This window comes from Alosa alosa, chromosome 11 (genome assembly GCF_017589495.1).
Source record: "Alosa alosa isolate M-15738 ecotype Scorff River chromosome 11, AALO_Geno_1.1, whole genome shotgun sequence".
NCBI classification, from domain to species: Eukaryota; Metazoa; Chordata; class Actinopteri; order Clupeiformes; family Clupeidae; genus Alosa; species Alosa alosa.
Genome location: NC_063199.1, coordinates 3,634,407 through 3,658,847, shown reverse-complemented (window position 1 = coordinate 3,658,847; position 24,441 = coordinate 3,634,407). Strand labels below are relative to the sequence as shown.

Genomic DNA, 24,441 nt, shown 5'->3' with positions numbered 1-24,441 from the left:
CTGTAAAGGTGATTTTGCATAGACGTTTTGGTGGTGGTGCTGGGGCCTTTTGTAGAAGTCTTGAGCTGAACCCAACTCCGAAGAGGGGGTGTCTGTCTATTGCTTGCCCAAGAAATGACTCTTAATGAAGAGGAGTTCGGTTGGAGGAGAGGGGACAGGTGGTGAGCAGACGAGCTCCATCTGTTTGCCATCTCACTTAGCCGTAGTCTGCTGTCCAGTTCCTTGATGGAACTTCCCCGATCTGTCGCAGACCCCATTTCAAGAGAAGTCGGGCCATACTCGCCTCACACGTCCAGATGTGGAAGTGCAGAAGGCGAATATGTTTTCACATGGCTATTTACTGTGCCCTCAAGTGATTTGTGTTCTCAACCCCTACCCCAGTGTTGTAGCCTGTGGACTTTTTTACACCTGAGCCAGGAGTGTTCAGCAAGGATGACTTGGGTCTGATGCTGTCTCTCAACTCCTGCTGCAGAGCCATCTGTGCTGAGGTAAGCAGTTGTTTGTTTGGACTTGTGCTGCCTGTGACTGGTGGGTCACGGTAGTGATTTGTGGATCATGGCTGTGCACAGTGTGTCTTGACACGTTAGTGACAACTGAGGCATGGTGTTGCAGCTGGGATGGAGAGCTGGCTTGGCTGCAGAGGCATCTCTGAACATGCTCTCCGAGGCCCATCAGCATGAGCTCTCTGGGTTAACTCCACGCTGCTTATTGCCTTCAGGTTGTCAAGGTTTTTCTTTTTACACTTTAGGCCTAATGTCAACGTTGCACTGAAGTTGAAATTGAAGGCTATCTGGGGAGTTTTTTTGTATGATATGACAACAGAGAAATAATAGCGCTGTAAAACTTGAAATCCAGATAGCAGGAAATGCATTCCACAGCATAAAAAAAATCTAGTTTCATATTTATTTGGTCTTATTAGTAGTCATGTTTCAGAGCACCAAATCAGTCACAGGCCATGCCAGACGCTCAGACTCAAAGCAGACCGCACACTGCTCTCTATTACTGAACAAGAGGTTGACAAAGGCACTGGGAACGCTGTTCATTAAGAATTGTACTTCACTCTTGAAACCAGTATAACATCGACTGTATCATCAACTGGCGCACATGGTCAGTGGTACTCCAAAATCCAGTAAGTCCATGATTTAGTTCAAGACTATGGTCTGAAAACTGACTGACTTAGTATGTTTTAAACACACTACTGTCTACATAGTGTATGGTAATGGGTAATGACTACCTATGCTGAAGACTTACAAAGCCAACAGAAAGCTCAAGGTTAATTCTATAGAATGAGTAGGACTTCAAATAAGTGCTACAAATACCATAACCTCTTGAATGGCAGGTCAACTCTGGTTACTGAGGTGTAAGGGAGCCTCCCGTTTGCACTTAATTTAGTTGCACTCCCGAAGGCTCAGATGTGTACATGTTTGTCTGTGTGCAGGTAGTCAGTCATTCATAAGTTTGTGAGTGAGTGAGTGTTTTTGACAGTGTCGGGAGCCAAGTGGTCTCAGAGCTTGCTGGCGAGGTGTGGGTGTGTCAGAGGGCTGGTGGTGGCTGCTGCCGGGAAACCCCCGCCGAAGGCGGCGTTTAGGACCTGGTCCACGCTGCCGGCTGCCACGAAGTCCAGCTCCGCCCTGATGTGGGCAGGGATCTCTTCCAGGTCCTTCTCGTTGCGCTTGGGAATGATGACCCGCTTCAGGCCCGCCCTGTGGGCGGCGAGCACTTTGTCTTTGATCCCGCCGACCTAGAGAAGGGAAGAGCACATTAATCATGAGGTAATGCGTGTCACCCGCCACACCCCAGAGTGAAGCCGTGGCGTGGCCTTGGAACGAGCCACATGTTATTTCCTAAGTGCAGAAAGACTGTCGCCTCATGGAAACATGCAGGAAGCATGTAGGATGCATAACATATGTCTTGCTAGACAAAATAGTTTCACTTCAAGGAAGTCTCTGACTTTGCCATCTTGTGTCCATCCAGTGCAAGTACATGTTGTAAGCATTACTAATTTAAGTGTGTGTGTGTGTGTGTGTGTGTGAGAGAGACAGAGGTATGTTTAAAGGGTCAAGGCTTTGCCTGTAAAGCGAGCTCACCGGTAGCACCAGGCCTCTGAGTGTGATCTCTCCAGTCATTGCCACGTCCGAGCGCACCAGTCGCCCACTCAAGAGCGACGCCAAGCACGTCACTATAGTCACACCAGCAGAGGGGCCATCTTTCAGGACGGCACCAGCAGGGAAATGCAGGTGGATGTCTGTTCCCTCCATGGGGTCTGGCTGACCAGACACTGCAAAGAGTCACATGACAAGTCAGTTCTTATCCGGAGTCAAGGTATTCCCTATGTAAAAGTCATCAGACAGGTAAGGAATTAGTCACAGACAGTGAGTAGGTATATTTTAACACTGACTGACTATAACTTAGCACTGACTCAGACTCGCGCTGTTACATCTTTGTGACCAGATATCGTGTATTTCTCAAAGATGTCCCCCATATGAGGCAGACAATTGGGCAATTTTTTAAATGATGATACAACCATCAGTTTAGTACTGACTCACTGTTGCTGAGCTGGTAAGAGTTAATCGCTGACTCGGTCTTGGTGACACATTATAGTCAAGCACTGACTTTAAAGGAGAATTCCGGTGTGATATTGACCTAAAGTGTGTTAACATGATACCGAGTGTTAACGTATGTCTCATAGCCCATCTCGGCTTGTCCCCTGCACTCCAAAATCTGGTGCTAGTTAGCCGATGCTACCAACAGCTTTTTCAATGGTGGTGCTTCGGCATCGGGCTAGCCATGCAAATAAATCACTGTTTTACACCATTTCACGAGGCTCAATGTATCTCCACACTTCATTGGTAGACTTCGGAGGGCCCTGACATTTAAAACGAGACTTTGAGAACTTTGAAAAAGCACTGGTAGTTTACTTACAAGACGATTTATACAGACAGGATCCCTCATCATACCTGTTCATTCTTACTTGTCGCTCGACTTATCGTGACTAAATTCAAGATGGCTGCAAACGCTAAACTTCGCGGAAGATACTGTCTGTATAAATCGCCTTGTAAGTAAACTACCAGTGCTTTTTCAAAGTTCTCAATGTCTCGTTTTAAATGTCAGGGCCCTCGGAAGTCTACCAATGAAGTGTGGAGATACATTGAGCCTCGTAAATGGTGTAAAACAGTGATTTATTTGCATGGCTAGCCCGATGTCGGGCACCACCATTGAAAAAGCTGTTGGTAGCATCGGGCTAACTGGCTTCAGATTTTGGAGTGCAGGGGACAAGCCGAGATGGGCTATGAGACATACGTTCACACTCGGTATCATGTTTCAACACACTTTAGGTCAATATCACACCGGAATTCTCCTTTAACAGAGAGACACGGTTGATTGCGCTAAAAAAAGAATGAATTTAAGAAATATTTATTATGAAATCTTATTTTTTAGAGCAGAAAAAATGTATGCGGACTCACTTTGTCACAGTATGAACTTGATCTAGCACCTGTTCACTAGGGGGTCTGTGCCACAGTACTCTTTAGAGTTTAGCACTGACTCACTGTTGGTCAGCTGGTACAGTTTGGCAATGACTCACTGTTGGTGAGCTGGTACAGTTTGGCATTGCTGCGCAGCCAGCTGATGGCAAGATGGGCCGATTCCTTCATCACGTCGCCCAGCTGTCCGGTCAGAGTCAGCTGCCCATCGCCCTCCATGCGGCTGGCCTCCACAAACATGATCTCCCCACCCAGAGGTGTCCAGGCCAGGCCAATGGCCACACCAGGCAGTGTCAGCCGCTCAGACACCTGGGAAAGCAAGCGGAGGGACAGACCTGTAAAACAAAGCTGAGCCCAAAAGACCCGCTCATCTTTCCATAAACCCTGCAGCAAGGCAACAGTCTGCATCGGCCGGGGCATGTTCCATCATCAATCCACTCTGACAGACTTTCATTGACATATAATCAATATGCATGGATGGTACACAAACGATAGCTGGGACTCAATGAGAGACCAATGGCAACTCAGCGGTGCAGATTTAAAATAGTGTGTTCAATATGTCTAATGCACAGCGTCAATCAGTAAACATAACACAATGAAGTGAACTGAAGGTCCCCCCATACGAGCCCCTATCCCACACTGGCCATGTTTACAAGTTCCATATGGGGAGAGATTCTTCAGATTTGCTCTCCCTCCCAAATCCCTGGGGGCACGACAGGAATGCACAGATTCATGTCTCTTACAGCAGCACGAAGAACCATTACTCCAGCCAACAGCAGAACAGCATGGAGAAGAGAGGGCGGCTGATGAAAGGGGCTTCTAGTCGGAATCTAGTTTTAAGCAGGGGCCATTCCATTGCAAAAGTATATGGATAAATGACTGTATAAAAGTATAAGTATATATACTTTTTTGATCCCGTGAGGGAAATTTGGTCTCTGCATTTAACCCAATCGGTGAATTGGTGAAACACAAACAGCACACAGTGAACAAACAGTGAGGTGAAGCACACACTAATCCCGGCGCAGTGAGCTGCCTGCTACAACGGCGGCGCTCGGGGAGCAGTGAGGGGTTAGGTGCCTTGCTCAAGGGCACTTCAGCCGCGGCCCACTGGTCAGGGCTTGAACCGACATCCCTCCGGTTACAAGTCCAGAGTGCTGACCAGTGGGCCACGGCTGCCCATAAAATAAGTTCACAGAGAACTACCTCTGGCACCCAAACAGAATTTCAAAAACTGGTGGATCTGTCATATGTTGAACTGTTGTGGTTTTTAAAAGTTCTACTGAAACAGAGGGAATGTGATTATTTAGTCTAATGCAACAACTGGAGTAATACTGTATATCTGGCTCGAAAAAGGGTCCTCCAGAAAAATCCTAAAAATGAGTGGACAGATGCCAAGATAAACAGACAGGGCAAGACCTTAATTCTGCTATAAACCGCCATTACAAAACTATACTTTGGTATATTACAAAACTATACTTTGGTACAAATAAATCCATCTGTTCGTTCTCTGACCATTTCCAAGAAGGGTGGTGAGGTCAGTCTGAGTGGGCAGACAGGTAGCCTGTGAGCCGCCCTTACCTCCATCTCGAAGAGAGGGGGTCCCAGGATGTCTTTGAGAGCGATGGGGTCGATCAGGATGGGCATCTCGGGAGGGGCACTGAGGTCAGCAGACTCCCTTTGGGCCTCCTCTGCTCCAGCCTCCTTCTCGTCTGCTAAGAGACAAGGGCAAAGAGAGGAAAAGGAGGTGAGTATGGTGGACAACACATTTATCCAACAGCAGGAAGAGACCTGGTGACATGACATTTCTGAATATGAAGACAAGTCTTTGGGGGGGGGGGCTGGGTATAAAGAATAGCAACAGAGGCTCTCTCTCGTAAGTGTGTGTGTGTGCATGAGGAGCGCATGCCACCCTCATCCTGGGGCTGTTGCTGAGGGCCGGTCTGAAGTAAGCCGAGACCTGAAAGTGTGTGCTGTGCTGTGCTGAACCCTTGCACTCCAACATGTTATCACATTGCCAGCAACACTGCCCAAGTGCCAATTGCTCACGTGAGCCTGACAGTCTGGCTGCTGATCACCCGACAAGAACAGACAGTCCCAGCCCTGCACACACACCAGTCGCTCTCACCCACACTTAGTGCATCAAAGTCTCGCAGAAAACTCTCTCTCACACACATACACACAAGGAAAAGGCTAACATAAGCTAAATACACTCATTCTCTCTCTCTCTCACACACACTCACACACACACACACACCACGGCAGCGTCATCTCATGAGCATAGATAGGAAAAACAGTTATGAAATCTGCACATCAAAGCAGAGGGGGAAATGGCTCAGCTATATTGACTTCAATTATTCATCAGACAATAAATATTTAAGAAGATCATTTTGTTAAGTGATGTAATGTGTCCTTGAGAGCTCTGTGGAAGAGGGAATGAGATGTGTGCTGAGGAGCAGGCAGGAGTGGAGAGGGGGGTGACACTAGAGAAAGAGAGAGAGAAAGAGGAGGGGAGATGCAAAGCAGAAAAGAATTGAGAGAGAGGAAAATAGAGATAAATATGCAAGAACAGTTGGAGGAAAAAAGGCACGTGCCTGACTGATCATGTGACTACTGCCATAAATGCCTCTTGAGCAGCTGGTGCACAAAGCAGGGGGTTGTCCTCTCTTTCTTTCTTCCTCCCTCCCTCCCTCTCCCTTTTTCCTGCTCACTCTCTCTTTCGCTTTTAACACACGCACCTTCTCACTACGCTTTGTTCAGACTGCCAATAATGTCACCGTTACCTGGCAACAGGCAGGCAGAATAGGAGCAAAGAACTGGGGGGCTGAACTAAGGAGCCTTCCCCACACGCTCTCTGCCCCTCCCTCTCCCCCTCTCCCCATCCCTCCTTCTCTCCCTTTCTCTCTCCCTGTGTGTCAACGGAGAGGTCAGAGAGAATAGTGTCACTCCAGGAGTCGTGTGCGGTGTGTGGTGTGTGTGTGTGTGTGTGTGTGTGTGTGTGTGTGTGTGTGCGTGCGTACTGCTCCCCCTCCACCTCGCCCTTCTCTCCCGGGTGACTGAGTTAACTGCGAGTGTGATTTCTCCTGTTACTCGAGAGCAGCTGCACCCACCAGGGAGGTGGAGATGTAGATGGGGAGGCTGAGGCGGAGGGGCTGATTTGGGCCACATTCATCCCCGCTGCCCCTTAATGGGGCCCCACAGTCCTGAGGGCTGACGGCCGGCCAGCGTGCGTGCGTGTGTGCGTGTGTGCGTGCGCGCGTGTGTTTGTGTGTGTGGTCCTGAATGTGAGGTTCTGCGTGTGAATGTTGTGACTGTGTGGTTGCTTGTGCCACATGTGAGGCTCTCTCTCTGTGTGTGTGTGTGTGTGTGAGATAGTGGAGTGATTGTGCAGAGGTCAGCAGTCTCTGAGCGCCAGGGAATGCCCATGCATCAGATTGTGGGCAGGAACACATTGTTTTTGGATCCAATGCTGGAGATCACCACTACACACACATATATGCAGCCAAACATGCACATGCGTTCACACACACACACCACGAGAGGAGGATTCTGCATATATCAAATCACATTCACCAAGATCACTTTGCACACTAGAGAAAACACCCCGACACACCACACACATACACTCTCACACACTCACACGTGCCCAGTCACTCCCTCTGAGAACATGAGGAGGCTGTTTACTGATGTGTGTTTGCAGCTAAGCGCCTGTTGCACAATTATCCATGAACACAGTGTTCCCGTTATGACATCAGCAACGGGATACAGTCATACAAAAACCTTCCCAATTTTAATTAAAAACGCACGGTTCTAATTTAAATTATGTACAAAGTCAGTCAATGAGTGTGTCTTGTGCATGAACTAAAGAGATCATGTGGGAGAATTGAACCCATTGGTAACACTTTATAATAACTACACACAATTCATCATTTATTAAGCCTTTGTTACTTATTAGTTAGTGGTTTGTTCATCATTAGTAATTTCTTGTTCATACATAATTTATCATCAGTAAAGCATTTGTTCACACAGTTATAAATAGTTTGTTCATAGTAAATAAGCCTATATCTAAAATATGTTTATACATTATTGTTAATACTTAATAAATGATGCAATAATATGTTTTTGATGAAGTAATATTTTCATTATTTAACAGTTGTTACATACATATGCACTAATGATTAGTTAGGGTGAGGATACATATTTTATAAAACACTTCCTAATACTATAATTAATAATTAACTCAGGAGTTAATGATATTTTGTGAGCTCATCTAAAGTGAGGACGTTTTATGCCTTGACCGGGCTTTTTTACACTGTACTCACGGAATGGGCAGCTAGCGGTCGTGAGGAGATGATTGCTGAATGTGTCAAAACATTTTATGGGACTGCACCTTTACCACATAACTTTCAGTGTCCCGCCGGCGGGACGGTTACCCCCCTCCCCCATCTCCCCCCAACATTCTAAATCAATTGTATGCACCATATTGCTATATAGCATAGTAATGTTATACACCATTTCAAAGCTTTGACTCTTGGGAATCCAAAAATGACCATTTTTTAATGTACAATCTGTATAGTGCTTTACATTCTTAGATTAATCTTATTATGTCTCAATTAAATTTGATCCAAAATGCCCCCCTCCCCCCCTTCCGCTTTTGGTGCTACCCTGACTTCTGGCTGCAGTGTAGCTGCAGCACAATAAGTAGATGCAACATATTGGGTACTGACATATTCACAAGAATCCATAGAAATTGAATCTTCATGTTGTGTTATCCAATATTAGTTGTACAGATGTATAGTCTATCTTATACACACTCATTGAACCAACAAAGTAAATGCAAAATAGAGACATTTTTGTAATCATTCCATATTTAGTGTAGTAATTCCATATCAGAACCCCTGAAGTATAATCCAAATACAAGCATGAAACCTCAAAGTGTTACCTTTCATTTCAGACCAGGATTATGCTTCTACACAAAGGGGTTTATGTGCAGTAAGCATTTGATTATCAGTATGCATTTTGGATAACAAAAAGTCCTATGGGGAGTATCCATAGGCATTTTACAAAACGCATGGGCATACCTTGGCAAATAATAGTCTAAAGCACTCATATTTTCATTCTATATTGATCTACTTTTGCACACATGACCTGGTGCTAGGGCTCAGTTGTGTTTCTAAGGGATATCAAGAGACCTAGAGGGCTGAAATGTGGTCAGTTCAGAGATGCTTGTAATCCGGCAGAAAGAAAAAACTATATTCTAGCCTCTGTAACTCTTTGTGAGTACATCACACATTTATTTTGACTTATCCTACGAAAACTAGAGGTTCTCAGCTTTCTATAGAGGTCCAACATTTGATGGTAGGCCCCAGAAGAGGTGGGAACAATGCCCTTGTAAATAGGCACAGTGCAATTTCAGGCAAAAACTTGAAATTCTTTTTGAGAGTTATGCTGTTTAAAGCCCTTGATGGAGTAGTTGTGAAGGTAGATTTTGACATTTTTAGTTTGAGACTGAGGAATGACATGTGGATACAGTCCATGGCAGCATGCCTACCTCCAGGCTGGTCCTGTTGATGGTTGGAGCTCTCCTGCTTGGACATCTTGTGACCTTCGGCGACCTTGACGGCCACTGCTCGACAGATGGCCCCAATCTTTCTTTCCAGTGACCGCACGCCTGCCTCTCTTGTGTACCTAGAAAGAAAGACACATGTTACCATACTTAAACACATAATCATGTTTGGTGATAAATGCTGACAAACACTGTAATTTGATAGGTTGTAGGATAATGTTAGGGCTCTAGGCCAGGCCAGGCCAGGCAAAACTAGGACAGTAAATGGTCCTCACTGAAGGCCCTCACTGACAAGGCGATCAGAGGAATCATGCCCTGTGAGACACCGTTTCATCAGCTTCTTTCTCTCGCTTTCCACTGGGCTGTGCTGCCCCTATCTGTCTCTGTCTAGATGCAGGAGTATAGTGTGTGTGTGTGTGGACGGGGGGGGGGTTTGGGTTGTTGGAGGATGCACTGTGTGTGACTGTGTGTGTGTGTGTATGCGTTGCTTGTTAGAGGATGTACTTTATTATCTCCTGCATTATTAGTCTCTACCTCCTGGTCTCAAGTCTCACCCACTTTACTCACAGCTGAGCCCTCCCTTACTGCTCCAGGCTAGATCTGCTGCAGCAGGTGACCAAGTGTGTGTGTGTGTGTGTGTGTGTGTGTGTGTGAGAGTGACAGAGAGAGAGAGAGAGAGAGGGAGAGAGAGGAGTGGGTGACCTGTATTTGACTGTCTGGTTTTCATAATACCTCCACGATCCCATTGGTAGGTTAATGAGCCACTTCCACCTCCCATGGTCCATGGAGTGTGTATGTGTCTGTTTACCTCTTTATGAATGTGTGTGTGTGTGTGCGTGTGTGTACCTGCTGATGATGTCGTGTGTGGTGTGAGGTGGGATCTGGAGCTGTTGGGGTGTGAGGCCATGTTGCTCCAGCTGATGTGGGATCAGATGGCGGTGAGCAATCTCCACCTTCTCTTCCTGGGTGTAACCTGAGCTCCACACATGCACACACACGCACACACACACACACACACACACACACACACACACACAGAGCATATAGATTAGACACAGGGTCACACAAGAGACACACACATTCACACAGCCTTTTTAAGTCAACCACATGGTCAGGTTCCTATATCATCCATAATGACAGCCTAATGAAAGGCAACCCCAACATGTCACCAGAGCAGACTGGACACACAGTAGTCTATGAGCAGGCTCACATATCATGCCACACAGACACACAGATCATTGTCTTCAACAGTTAAACGCAAAAACCCAACCCACATCTGAGGCCGTTAACAGAGCAGTTGCCTGGCTATGCATCAATCATGTGCTGATCACTAGTGTATCAGCTGTATTGACTATCCATCCATCACTGGCACTTAATGCCATATCATGTGACCTCCTGACCCCTGACCTTCCCAAATGCTGACCTGGCACCTGCAGGACCTCCATCCTGTCCAGCAGGGCGGGGGGGATGGTGGCTGTGGTGTTGGCGGTGGCGATGAAGAGAACTTGGGAGAGATCGAAGGCCACGTTAAGGTAGTGGTCAGTGAAGCTGTGGTTCTGCTCAGGATCCAGGACCTGTGTTCACACAAACACACACACAGATATTTCAATTCTGCTTAAGGTTGACAAGCTGGTATCAGTTCACAGTGCACTGATGACCCCCCACCCCACCCCATTCAATTCAACCGTCTCTCACTGAGCGAACTGATACCCAGTTACCCAGTCAATGTTTCTATTCTCCTCTAGAGATAATTCCCTCCTGCTGGTTGTGTGTGTGTGAGTGAGTGAGTGAAAGAGAGAGAGATTGGAGGTTTTGGCCTAGCAGATCTGCAGAGGAGATGCTTGCCTCGCTCCCTGGCCACGCCTGATTACAAAACCTAAGCACATCAACAGATAAGAGGCTTAAAGCTGTCCAAACCACCACACACACACACACACAGTTCACCTAAACACGAGAGTACACAAGTGTGCACTGAAGGTTTTGTACAGTAGTGGTCATGAGTGTGTGTGTGTGTGTGAGAGATCGAGAGAGTTAAAGCCTTGAGGTGTGTTAGAGGGAGCAAGATCTGGGTCATGGTCTGTGATGCCTTTTTGTTGGAATTATGCCTGCAGCCTGCTGTGATATCAGCAAAGGCATCACACTGCTGTAGGTCGGCATGCCATTCACACAGGAACTCGCAGACTTCCCTGGACCACACACACATAGACACACACATGCTGTAGGCACACACAGGTGTGTGTATGTGTATATATATATATATATATATATATATATATATATATACATGCTGGAGTATGCTTAAAAAATTACATTATACATACTCACACCCAGTCTATGCTCTCTATGCCCAAATACACAGTTTATCTAAACACACACAAATCCAATCCAATCCCCAAAAACCAACTGTCACACAACTACACTGTTTCACCTTATGTTGCACCAATGAGCGCATGTGACTGTGTGTCTGTGTGAGTCTACGTATGCGTTTCATTGGGCGCATGATCCCCAATCCCTTCCCTCTCCCATAAGAGATTTGCAGGAAGCAGACCACTAAGGCTCCCAGTGGGTCGTGTCTCGTGTTAATTCCTCTGGGAGCCAACTGCAGCGCACGGTGCACACAGGGCAGCAGGTAGTGGCAGACCCGCGGGTCACGGGCACCGTTCCGTACAGACCATCCGTCCCGTCCCTCCAGTTACCCTCTTACCGGTGCTCCGCGGGCAAAGCGCTCCAGATGTTTCTGATGTTTCTCATCCCGCTGGTACATCCCACCACGTGTCTGCATGCGTGTTAGGAATCTGATCTCCAAACATTCACCCCTCCCTTCATCATTCCCCTCTTTCTTGGCTGCCATAGAGCATAATGGCCCAATCTCTCTCTTCCTGGGTTATGCCCTCTCCTCGCTTCCTAAGAATCCGTCCACCGGCGTGTATGGGCCGGATGCTGTGACAGCATTTTCTTGCAAACTCAGCAAATCAGGTGCTTTTCAGCTCAAGTCTAGACCAGGAGGTAACTGGAACAAAGTGGAGAGGTGCCAGTCCAGTTCTCAGGTCAGTGATGAAGCCATCATGTATCCTGTTCCGTTCAGCAAGCCTGCGCTCGTCCCTCAATGCCCTCATTGTTTTTGAGATTAATGAGGAGTGACTGTACAGGTCTGCTTTGTGGACCTAGTCATTCCCACCTCCATACCATGCTCCTCTCCTGGGTACCTATCTTATTTGATGATGATTTTGTTTTTGATGGAAAATAGGCTTGGTTGTTGATTGGCTGCTGTGGGAAATCCCCTACCTATAGCATAAGAAATTTAACACAGCTCCTGTGTATATCTGAAATTACTGGGGGCATGTAGGACTACTGGTTCTGTACTGGATCTTCAGGCTCTGTTTTAGGTCTATAACTGCCTCACCTGTTTGACCTGTTTGATCAAGTCTGACTGAGCTAATCAAATAGTGACTATTAGCATGTTCTAATCTACTGATAGGGTAGGAACAAACAAAACACACACACACACACACACACTAGTGAAAGGTGTCACTATTGTGTGCAGGTGACTGGAGGTGGCTGCAGTTTCCTCTGACCTCCAGCAGGGCGGCGGCAGGGTCTCCCTGCAAGCTCTTGCCCAGCTTGTCCACCTCGTCCAGCAGGAAGACCGGATTGTTGACGCGACAGACTTTAGGCCATTAATGATCCGTCCTGGCATGCTGCCCACATACGTGCGCCTGAGAGAGACAAATAGAGAATATGGAGGAATGAGAGAGAGGAAGAGAGAGTCAAATAATTGTGTTTTATTTGTTTTTATGGCCTACAGTCATGCCAATAAAGCTTATTTGTATTTAAGAAAGAGAGAATGAGAAAAGAGAGAGAGAGAGAGAGATGGAGGGTGAAGTACAGAGAGGGCTTAGAGAGATACAGGGGGACAGTAGTAGGCGAGGAGCTGATGAGACGGCCGTTGGGGGAAGCTACTGTGGAGGAGCAAGGAACAGGCAGGAACAGGACGCTCCTGTGGAGTTACACAAGAGCAGCCCTGCGTCAGTCAAACACACGTGGGAGCGGGGGAGACACACACACACACACACTTGCTTACAGTCTCTCTCTCTCTGTCACTCACACACACACACACACACACACACACACACACACACACACACACACCTGCTGCAGCAGATCTAGCCTGGGTGAGACTAGGGGACAAGGGGGGGAGAGGTAATAATGTGCAACGCACAGCGCACCCCCCCCTTTACACACACACACACACACACACACACACACCTCCAACAAGCACCTCCAACAAGTACACACACACACACAATATCCTCCAACAAGCACCCCCCCCCTCTCTCTCACACACACTCACACACACACACGTGCACTTACATACTCGTGGGCATGAGGTAAGTCGATACAGGCAAACTTGGTTTGGAGATTAACATAATGAGAGACATGAGGACTTTGAACTCTCGCTGCAAACTACAGCATGACAAGTGCAATTCAATACCTTGAGCCTGTGGAGTATTTGCATGTGTGCAGACCCACCTTGCCCTGTTTAACTCCCTTCATTTGCACCCATAGTTCCCTCAGCTACACTAAGACGCGACGGTACATGACAGCCCAAAATGAACACATCACCAATGCCTGCAAGAGAAAGGGGAAGGGCTCTTTTATCTCCTGAATTCACAAAGATCTAATACATGTGGGTCTAGTCTTTGTGTGTGTGTGTGTGGGTGGGTGTGTATGTATGAGAGAGAGTGAGTGAGAAAGAGACTGTCTGTGTCTGTGTGTGTGTGTGTGTGTTCCAACAAGTAGGATCAGAGATCCTCCCTCGGACAGGCAGCTGAGGCAGATTCAGATGAAGTCAGGGCTGATGGTGTCAGATGTCATTTCAAGCTTGGAGCTCTGTGTGTGTGTGTGTGTGTGTGTGTGTGTGAGTGAGTGAGCGACTGGGGTAGGGAGGTGAACCTATTTCACAGATAGGAACTTGCCACAGCCTGCAGGGCTATGATGTCATCGACTTCGAATCGCCATAGTGACAGGAGATCAGAGGACCATCGAGGGTGACATCATGCAACCTGGCTCACCGCTCTGCCTTGAGAGGGAGGGGGAGGGGGAGGGGGAGTGTGTGTGTGTGTGTGTGTGTCTCACCTGCCCCACAGTCACACACTTCAGTAATTATCCCTGCACACATCCCCCCATCTGTCTGACACTGCCACACTCACGCTGTTTGTTTTCACTCTCCATGAATGTCACCTATGATAGTCAGCGGGCCTGTCAAAGCCAGCCTCCACCCCAATGACAAACCATGACTCTGCTCTTCTGTTCACGTTAAGGATGAGAGCCTACACTGCCATTCCACAAGGCTTAGAGAATGACTGATGATGATGACGGTTGTGCGCCACGCATCAGGTAGAACTGGAATCAGATTTTTCTTACCATGACAATAGTGCAAAAGCACTCAGGATATGCGAAACAGACAAGTCACAGAATTATAAATAGAACTCTGTCATGGGACAGGTGTTAAGGGCTTGAGCAATCCATCATTAGGGTGATCTCCTCAAAGCTTTCCAAAGAGACACAGTTAGCAGTTCAGCTCAGGGCCCTGTGGCCCCTGGAGGAGCTCCAATTCAGAGGGTTAGCTGCAGCCATTTAGCATCTACCATCTTTAGAATGCCGTCACTAAAGTGCCCGCTTCCTTCCACATTTTTACAAACAATCACTGTCTGGTTGACACAAACGCTTGCTGTTTATGTGGATTGGTGGATGATGAGGGTTCAATTTCCTGCTGGGAGGATCAGCCAATCCACATGACCACAATAATGTGCCAGCTGATTACTACCTAATTGGCTTGTTTGTGGAAATGAAGGCAGAAGTGAGTTCATGTTGGACACTGACCGTTTCTCAAAGTCAAGGATGGGTCCTTCAAAGGCGCTCTTTCAAGGACGTTATGTCATCGAATCTCGCCAAGCACTGTTCCAATGTCAAGGGTGCTTTAAAATTCCATTGTGTGTTTTCCGTATGCTAAGAAGCCTTGCCTCGTCTTTGAAGGATTCGACTCGGCAGGACTCGTTCTACCAAGCACGAATCCTTGACTTTGAGAAAAGCTTACTGAGATGGCAGCCTACTGAGTATACCTATAAGATTATACATAGGCAGAGCAAGATATTTCATCAGATCAAAATCCCCCTTTATGCAGACCAGAGGCATCGACTGTTCCATTCAAGTCTGGCCATAGCTCAGAATTTCACCACATAGGCTAAGATCTTGGTTCTATAGAGTTAGGAATGTGAATTTTGGGCATGTTTTCATGATCCTCAAACCCTGACCATTTCAGGTACATTTTTAGCATTTTTGAGCATTCCAATCTGGAGAAAATCCACCTTATCGACCTTTTCTGATGGTGTTGGCAGGTTGCTACGTACGCTCATCGATACGTCAATGACACGGCCTCTTTATGCAGACAGGACTCGATCCCCATTTCGTGTCCATAGACATGAACTACGACGAACTATCTTGCTCTGCCTATGTATAATCTTTGAGTATACTTGTGGCTGAATTAGCCTAGCCTAGCATTGCCCATTGAAGTGAATGGGGCCAGAACTTCCTCGCTCTCCCCACCCTGCTGCAGCTTAGCAGTGCTGCTCCCCCTACTGGCCACAACCACAGTCACACCCTTACCCATCACACCCACCTGTGGCCACGGATATCGGACTGGTCGCAGACACCCCCCAGGGCGATACGGTGGAACTCGCGGCCCAGCGTGCGGGCAATGGAGCGGCCCACGCTGGTCTTGCCCACGCCGGGCGGCCCCACGAAGCACAGGATGGGCCCCTTGAGCGAGCTCTTGAGCTGCCGCACCGCCAAGTACTCCAGGACACGCCGCTTCAGCTTCTCCATGGCATAGTGGTCATTGTCCAGCAGCACCCGCGCCGCACGGATGTCCAGGCAGTCTGACACACACACACACACACACAGAATTAAAACATTGCACATAATCAAATCAACTGTTTTGAGCAATGTATTTTCAAGAGAGAAACCTGTAGACACTAGATCATGCTGACCATCATGAAATGAGATAGATGCTGTGACGGCCAGGCCTAGCTTCTCCAGGGCTCTGTAATCTGACACTAAAAAAAACAAGACTTCTGTAGAGACCAGTATCCCTGCCACAGATTTTAGTGTCTGTGCAAAGTACATCTAACCAGCTGTACTACATATAAAGCGGGACACAAATGAATCATCTTCAGTTCCAATTAGCATGCTATTAAGTAAACACATACAGCATGCAACACTCAAATACACAAACACAAAATCGTCAACTGACTTTTCTTCAGAGAACTATAAGCATTACATGCCTCATGTGCGAGTGTTTGAGGGGGAAAAAAAACATGTACACCTAAACACACAGATGTGCACCTGTCCCATAAAACACCGCGATATTGGACACGGTGCAGCCTCCACCTGCCCAGATACTTCTGGAATGTCTACCTCTCAGGTTCTCACGCATACTGGAGCACATTCCCCCTTGGAGGAGTGTGGCTATGTGAAACACACACCGAGTTCAACTGCACTTACGAGAGCCTTAAATCTGGGTGAACACACAACACACACACACACACACACACACACACACACACACACACACACACACACACACACACACACACACACACCATCTGTTTAACAATTTTACTATGGTCACATACATCATTCCATTCATGTTTCAACTCTTCGAATTCTCCAAGTTTATAGATCTGCACCAAATCCCTAGCAGCCATCACAGCTCATAGTGTGATGCAGTGGTATTTCCCGTCACCAGAGGCTTCTGAACGAGAGTCCCAGCAGTAGTCAGGCGACAGCACAGGTGCCCAGCGAGAGGGCAAGACAACCCTGGATCATGATTACAGGCAGGTGCTAGTTACCTTCTGTTGTTGGCTATCTCATGACAAGCAGAGAAAGTCACTCATCATCATGCTGTTAAAGGGCTTAAGACTGCTCACTTTCACTTGTGCTTTTCTCTCTCCTTTTGGACTCATCTTGTGCTCTCAGTCTCTCAGGTGTGTTAAGATGTTATTTTATTTCACACACACACACACACACTCAGAAGTACACTTGTCTAAAGTTATGTTCTTGCGTGGTATTGAGTAATGGTAGCATTAAGTGCACATTTACGGTGTGTGTGTGTGTTGTGTGTGTTCTATATTGTGTGTCACATCCAAAGACATATCCACGACAATTTCCAAAGAACTCACCACTGCTGGAAGTAAATCTATCTGTGTGACTGTGTGTGACTGTGTGTGACTGTGTGTGACTGTGTGTGACTGTGTGTGTGTGTGTGAAATAAAATAACATCTTAACACACCTGAGAGACAGAGAGCACAAGATGAGTGCTTTTGTGTGTGTGTGTTTGTGTGTAAGAGGGGGAGGGGTTAAGCAAATGAGGAAAGAAAGAATTTTCTCCATTTTAGGCTATATCGGCCTCAAGGCATGGTCTGTATTATGGAGGTTTAGTTCACATCAATATGTGGTTTCTGCTGCCCCCAACTGGCAATAAATGACATTGCAATGGGAAATGAGGTCCACAAAGTCTCAAATTGCCAGCACATTCTTACACAACAATGTCACACTATTGCTATTACAGCCCCCTTGTGGTGAGAGTTATGACAGTGCAGTTATATTTTAAGGCTGCCTTACTGGAAGTCAACCAATACAATCTATGCATACAATTTGAAACATGCATAAATCAACGTAAATTCAAATCTCTAAATACACACACACACACAGTTAAAGAAGTGAAAAAACAGAACAGTGTAAAATGCATTCGATCTTCACCTCTTTTCCACATTTACACACACACACACACTAACATGCCTATGATATAATGAGCTGGCTGTACCAGACCGTAACAAGAGTAACATATATTCCAGACAAACATATGCTTGCAGACCCAAAGTACAACGCCTCCTGTTTGCTCCTGGCTCAAAGGGCACTGTGCTCTACGTGCAGACTGTGTGTAAACATGATGGCTGGTTACCTGTGGTGCTCTTGCTCCAGGGAAGTTCCACCATCAGCTCCAGGTAGTTCCTGGTGAGAGCATACTCTGGCATGGACTGAGGCATCTTCTTCAGCCTGGGCAAGCGTCAGACAAAGAAGAAGATTACACCACTGCTGCAACATCAGACTACCAGAGACCCAAGCTGAAGAGTGGCACATGTGCTGTGCATGTTGACATACAGTATGCCCTGGTGTAGTGTTTAGAGATCTATATGACAGAACAATGCTATCTTCAGGGTTCCCACCCTTTTTCTTTGTCAACATTTCAAAACCTTTCCATGACTTCCCAATGTCCTTGGATTAAATTGACATGACTTTTCACTGCCTATAGTACATACAGTACATACATGTTTGGTTTTCATGAGCTGTTAGCCATAATCATCAAGATTAAAACAAAAAATGGCTTGAAATATTAAAGATCCACTTTTTGAGATAATTTAGGGGGGACCCACCTGTAATTGCTTACTTTATGTCACTATTATGAAAATCATCCCCCCCCCCCCCCCCAAACTTTGCAGTGGAAATTTCAGTCCTGTTTCAGATAGAGTAGGGCCTATGCCCTATCTGAACGCAGTCTGTGACATAGCCTACGCTACCTCCTATCTATGTCCCTAGTATGACAAAATTAAATTTCATGACTTTTCCAAAACCTTCAATGAATTTACTGAATTCCATGACAATTCCATGACTTTTCCAAGCTTTCCATGACCATGGGAACCCTGTATCTTTTAATAGAGCCAGGGCAAGTTAAGAATAATGAAGCCATTAACTTGTCATATAGTCCTCTGATACAGTATGTCTGGTGAACATATTTGACTCCTACACAGTGTTGCTGCTGTTGCAGGATCCTGTGTATTCTCATTTGACAAATATGGATGTTTTTGTCCAAAGCCACTTACGGTATATGTAAGGGATAATGGATGACACGGTGGTCTGTTCACAGAAGTTAATGCACGGTCGAGGTTGTAAAACGGCCCTGACGCGAAGCGGAACCTCGTAAGTGCATTAACTTGCAGGACAAACTGCCGTTACTAGTTCTAAATGGATGGTTGCTACAGCCAAAGGCCATTCTAGCGCTACGCTCTAGAATCTTTGGTTCTATCTCTCCCGTTGTCAAGCGGGCGTATCCCAAGATTCTGATGAACTTTAGCTTTGATACATCGCTATTTTACCTAGCCTGCTGTCATCCATCTAGCTAAAGACCACGTCCGTCATATGCTACAATGTTGCCATGTTCTGAACGTCTGCATTTTACAGCTTAGATGCAACGTGACAGTTCATTTGAATTTGAGTTCAGACCTTGAGTTTCATTTGAATTTGAGTTCAGACCTTGAGTTTCATTTGAATTTGAGTTCAGACCTTGAGTTCAGACAGTTCATTTGAATTTGAGTTCAGACCTTGAATTTCCCCTGGGGATCAATAAAGTATCTATCTATCTATCGATCTATCTATTTAAACTTCACAACGAGTTTGGTGAATTAATATACAAGTGTGATACGGCCCACAAAATGGATCTTCTTCATAGGTGTGCAAATAACATACGGTTAATGGTCGTTCTAAATTACGTAGCACAATGGGAAATTCAACCAAGCAGTGGAATAAAAACACTACATTAGTTTATATCCTCTAAGTTGCTTTGCAATACATGCCATTATTACATGCAAAACCTTTCTTCCATTCTGGCTAGAATGCCTTACAATGTGGTTGCCAGGGCTTCTGAATTGTTACCATGTACAGGAACAAAATAATCTGTGGATGCTGTAAGCACTAGGCAGTGATGTAGCGGCAGCTATCTCAAATTTGTTGACAGATTAGAGATATTTTATTAGCCTGGCGCCACCTGTCTACGTACTTCCGCTCAATTACATTTCCCCACAGTACTTCTTACTGCGAAGTCAGAGAGTCTGGTATCCAGGGTAATATTTTATTCCTCTTCGCTCTCGAATATGCACATACTCGCATAAGAGTAAATAAATACAGCAATAGATGCACGCACACACACACACACACACACACACACACACACACACACACACACACACACACTCACATAAGAGTAAATAAATGCAGCAATAGACACACACACACACACACACACACACACACACACACACACACACACACACACACACACACACACACACAGACACACAGACAGACAGCGAGCCAGGGGCCACTGACCTCTTGAGCTCCTTGACACACACACGTAGGGCTGGCTCTGGCATGCTGGCCCCTTTGACCTTCCTCTCCAGCAGAGTGATGTCATCTCCATCATCATCCTCTGCCTCCTCGTCCAGGGAAAACTGACGAATAGGAAACACTCCCCCCTTTCTTACTGAAAGCACCTGTTGGAGGAGAAACAGGAGCGTGTGATGGCGTGATGAGACACTGCATCAGGTGAGTGAGAGAGAGAAAGAAAGGAGAGACAGACAGGAGAGGAGGTAAAAGGAGTCAAGAGAAGAGACGTGGGTTGTAGGTGTAAAGCGGAAGCTGGAGACAAAAAGTTGTGTGTAGAATTCATTGCTCCAGGGGGATTATGCCTGTAATTGGCCTCTTTAAGTTGCATTAGCTAAACAAGTCCACTAAATGCATAAATAATCAATAATAGATTAATAATTAGAATATTGGAAAAGTTATTTTTTTCCATAATTTATTTCAAAAAGTGAAACTTCCATATAATCTAGATTCATTACACATAATCTAAAATATTTCAAGCCCTTTTTAATTTTGATTATTCTAAACTTGATGATTACTATATTATATATCCTTTATTCTAATATTTTGAGATGCTGGATTTTTGACTCCCATGAGCTGTAAACGCTTGACGGTGTTTTAAGCCCCCAACGTCGTCTTCCAGGCAGCACTGCCACCTTCGACTTAAAGGCACAGGACCCTAACCCTAACCATAACCCATGCCTAAACCTAGAACCTTCCAGTCAGCGCTGCCTTGAAGACAACGTTGGGGGCTTAAAACACCAAGAAACGCTTCACTGTAACCACAGGTAATGTCGACCTGAGCTCTAATCAGCTAATTAAGTCAAAACACCGGCAATGGTTTCCTGAGCCTTTCTTCTCCCAATATGGGCAGGGCAATGGACTTTTCCCGCGATATTCTAATTTTCTGAGATGCACCTGTACCAGCTCACCTTCTTGTCATCATCTGGTTTGGGCTTCCTGGTCTTCTGCAGAAGTTTCAGGCCCTCAATCTGCCTGGAGAGCAGAGGAAGAGTTTTCTTAAAGCGCTCCTCCAGGCTTACTGCGTCCAGCACCTGCAGACACACACACAAAAACACTTATGAGAGAGAGGCAAACACACACATACACACATGAATAGAAAAAGATCTGAAAAGAACTTCTGCAGATATGTACTATTGGGTTTCTGATAAACCATTGCTCACTGAAGGCCAGGTTTTTACCAGGTGTACACACACACACACACACACACACACACACACACACACACACACACACACACACACACACACACACACACACACACACACACACACACACACACACACACACACTCTTCAAGCCCTACCTGCAGCTTCTCCTTGTTGGTGGTCCGGATCATAGAGGCCAATACATCTGGCAAGGTCTCTCTGGGCAGACTGTCCAACATTCTTCTCAACTTGGCAACCACAGGCACCGACATATCCAACATTCCAACCAACTACAAAGAGATCAGACTATAAGAGATCAGTCTATCCAAGCAATGAGACATCACATTAAAGGTGAATTCCGCTCTACACTCTGGGGGCATGTTCATGAGCCCCTATGTTTATGCCCCCAGAGTGCAGCGCTGTAGCTGCCTGGCAGCTATACCGACGGTACTGGAGAAATGGAGACCTAGGTGAAAAATCGATTTCCCCTTTAATATTAGTAGACACCATGCTGCTTCTCTTTATTAGGAAACCTTCTAAAGACAAGTGAGAGATGCCCACAAAATGCACAACAAAAACACACCCTCACCAACCACCCCACCCCACCCCACACAACCACAACCACCACCTACCACCCACCTGCACGGCTGCCTGGTAGAATCTCTCCCCCAGCTCCCCTAGCTCTCCGTCGGGACTGTTGGTGAGCTGGTCCAGCTGGTCCAGTTGCACCACCTCGGCCAGGGGGAAGGGCCGCTCCTTGAGGAGCTGGGCCACGCGGAAGCGGCACAGGCCCGTGATCAGCAGTGTGTAATGGGGCTTGGGCCAGTTGCTGCCCACCACCTGCACCGCCAGCCCCGCCGTGCCAATGCTGGGGGATACAACACACACACACACAGCTTTGGTCAGGGCAGGGGTCCAGTCAACACTCCTCATGTGTCAAACAACATGTAAAATAAAATGAGCTAGTTGTACAGACATTAATTCCTCATTTAATTAATCATCATGGTCCACCATGAAGCTGTTGTGTGTGGACCTGCAGCCTGTTAATCATGAGGTCTGAGCTCGGTCTATAGAGGAGGAGGACAGGAAGTTATATGAGCAAAGAGGAGGAACTGGTGACCTTAGGTGACTATTTACTACAACAATAAATACTATGATGCAGAGGAGACCTTAGGTAACAAATACAACAACTACACTACTACTAGAGGATAAGTGTGCAGAAGTTTACGTATTAGTCAAGTGTATTGAAGAAGATGGTGGTAGAACGAGACGGAGATTGAGTTAAAGGGAGAGAAGAAGTGTACATAAGTGCATGTTAGGTGTGTTGGATTGTTGGGGGTAGACCTACTCTTGAAAGAGTCTTCAAGAGCTTCTAGAAGATAAAGAGGGACCCCTGCTCTGGTAGCACAGTAGGTCGTACCACCAACGGGACAAATAGATAATCCCCTCTTATGCACTGGGCCATCTGGTTGTCACACAAGAGCCTGAGTGAAATAATTCTCAGCTAACATCTCAGACACCCCCCCAACCCCCTTGACTTCAAAGCATCGCTGTCTAGAATGCAATAGCGTTAGGCAAGGGTAAGGGTTAGGTTGAAGGTTATGTGCCTTGAAGTCGACCGGGGGGGTGTAGTGTGAAAATGCAGACAGGCCATCCCTTTTTCAGTAAAATGCCACTTTTCAACCAGTCTGTTTATAGTCTGTTTATTAGTGGATGACATTTCACTGCCCTCTTTATGGGTGATGATATAAGTTGTGCCTGACAGACCGGTTCAAAGTCCATAGGATCAAAATAGGTTGCCTACTAGTTAGTACCGTAGTCGTTCAATGCATACCGCCATGAAAACGATTTGGTTTTTACAAATGTGGATTTTGTGCACCAACTGTCTCCAGGTATCATTGTCAAGCACAATGTTTATTAATTTATTAGTCAACGGCCTATACTGAAAAGTTCATTCACAAATCCATTTTGACGTTTCTTGTGGGCCTAAGGTTTAATCACCCGTAACACAGAACCCGTAACAGAAGGTTGCAGAGGGTTAAAGCGGAGCTTCAAGGACCTTTGGTTAAAGTCCAGACAGCTCTGCGATTGTTCCAGAACTTGCCATGCTAACATGGGCTTTCTATTATTATGCAAATTATCCATCTCTTGCCTGATATATTTCTGATTACAAACACTCGACCAAATGATACACGGTTTGAAGGGACAGCATCGATAAGACCGTCTAACTGTCATCGCATGGTAAACTCACATCGCGAATCTGCGAGCAGACTGATCGCCAATTTGACAGTCGCCCTCCACCTTTCACAACGACAGACAAATGTGCAGAGTAACGTTAATGAAAGGGATGTCATCTTTTAGTGTAATTTGTTGTTGTTGATTGGTCTTAGATTAGCTAGCTGCTAACACAAATGGGAAGGAGTAGCACCTGTGCAGAGTGGGGACCTCCTCTGAGTCGTGGTCGGGGTCTTTGGTGTTTGGGATAACTCCAATGATTGTACTTTTGAGCGAAGTCCCCTTCAAAAGTCTGCTCTTTACCAGTTGCATGTTTCTGGCTGTGTCTACGCTGATTCGCATCGTGGCGCCAGGTAATAGCACTCCTTCGTGGGTCAGCAACAGAGGTAAACGACCAGGAATCTGGATACCACCGCTTGAAGACATTTTTGGCTATTTTTACTCGAAAACAATGTCCACCATGTATTTAACTAAGCTAGTTCTATGCGGACCTGTAATGTCTCCTGATATCAGGAGACCAGCTGAGCCAAATGAAAACACGGAACGAGAACTACGGCGCCTGTACTAAGACAAACTTCATATGGCGAGATGGACGCAAACGGGATCCCTGCAAACGCCACAAAGACAGTAAAAGATGCGAACACTCATGTACAGAACGTACTGTTCAGTCCGATGATCAAGAGCGCGCGCGCGCACACAGCACAGGCATTTATCCATTCAAGTCTATCAAATGCCC

The 24,441-nt window shown here is 46.3% G+C and overlaps 1 protein-coding gene across 1 annotated transcript; it reads right to left on the bottom strand.

The window, feature by feature from the left end:
* Positions 1–884: 884 nt before the first annotated feature.
* On the bottom strand, positions 885–24,316 carry lonp2 (lon peptidase 2, peroxisomal). The gene is given in 16 exon segments (XM_048257738.1): positions 885–1,741; positions 2,088–2,278; positions 3,584–3,791; positions 5,061–5,191; positions 9,031–9,167; positions 9,892–10,018; positions 10,469–10,619; positions 12,621–12,706; positions 12,709–12,761; positions 15,725–15,983; positions 18,068–18,162; positions 20,269–20,432; positions 21,234–21,356; positions 21,629–21,760; positions 22,110–22,338; positions 23,899–24,316. Coding segments are annotated over 16 exon segments (2,556 nt in total). The 5' UTR covers positions 24,132–24,316; the 3' UTR covers positions 885–1,504.
* Between the last annotated feature and the right edge of the window lie 125 nt (positions 24,317–24,441).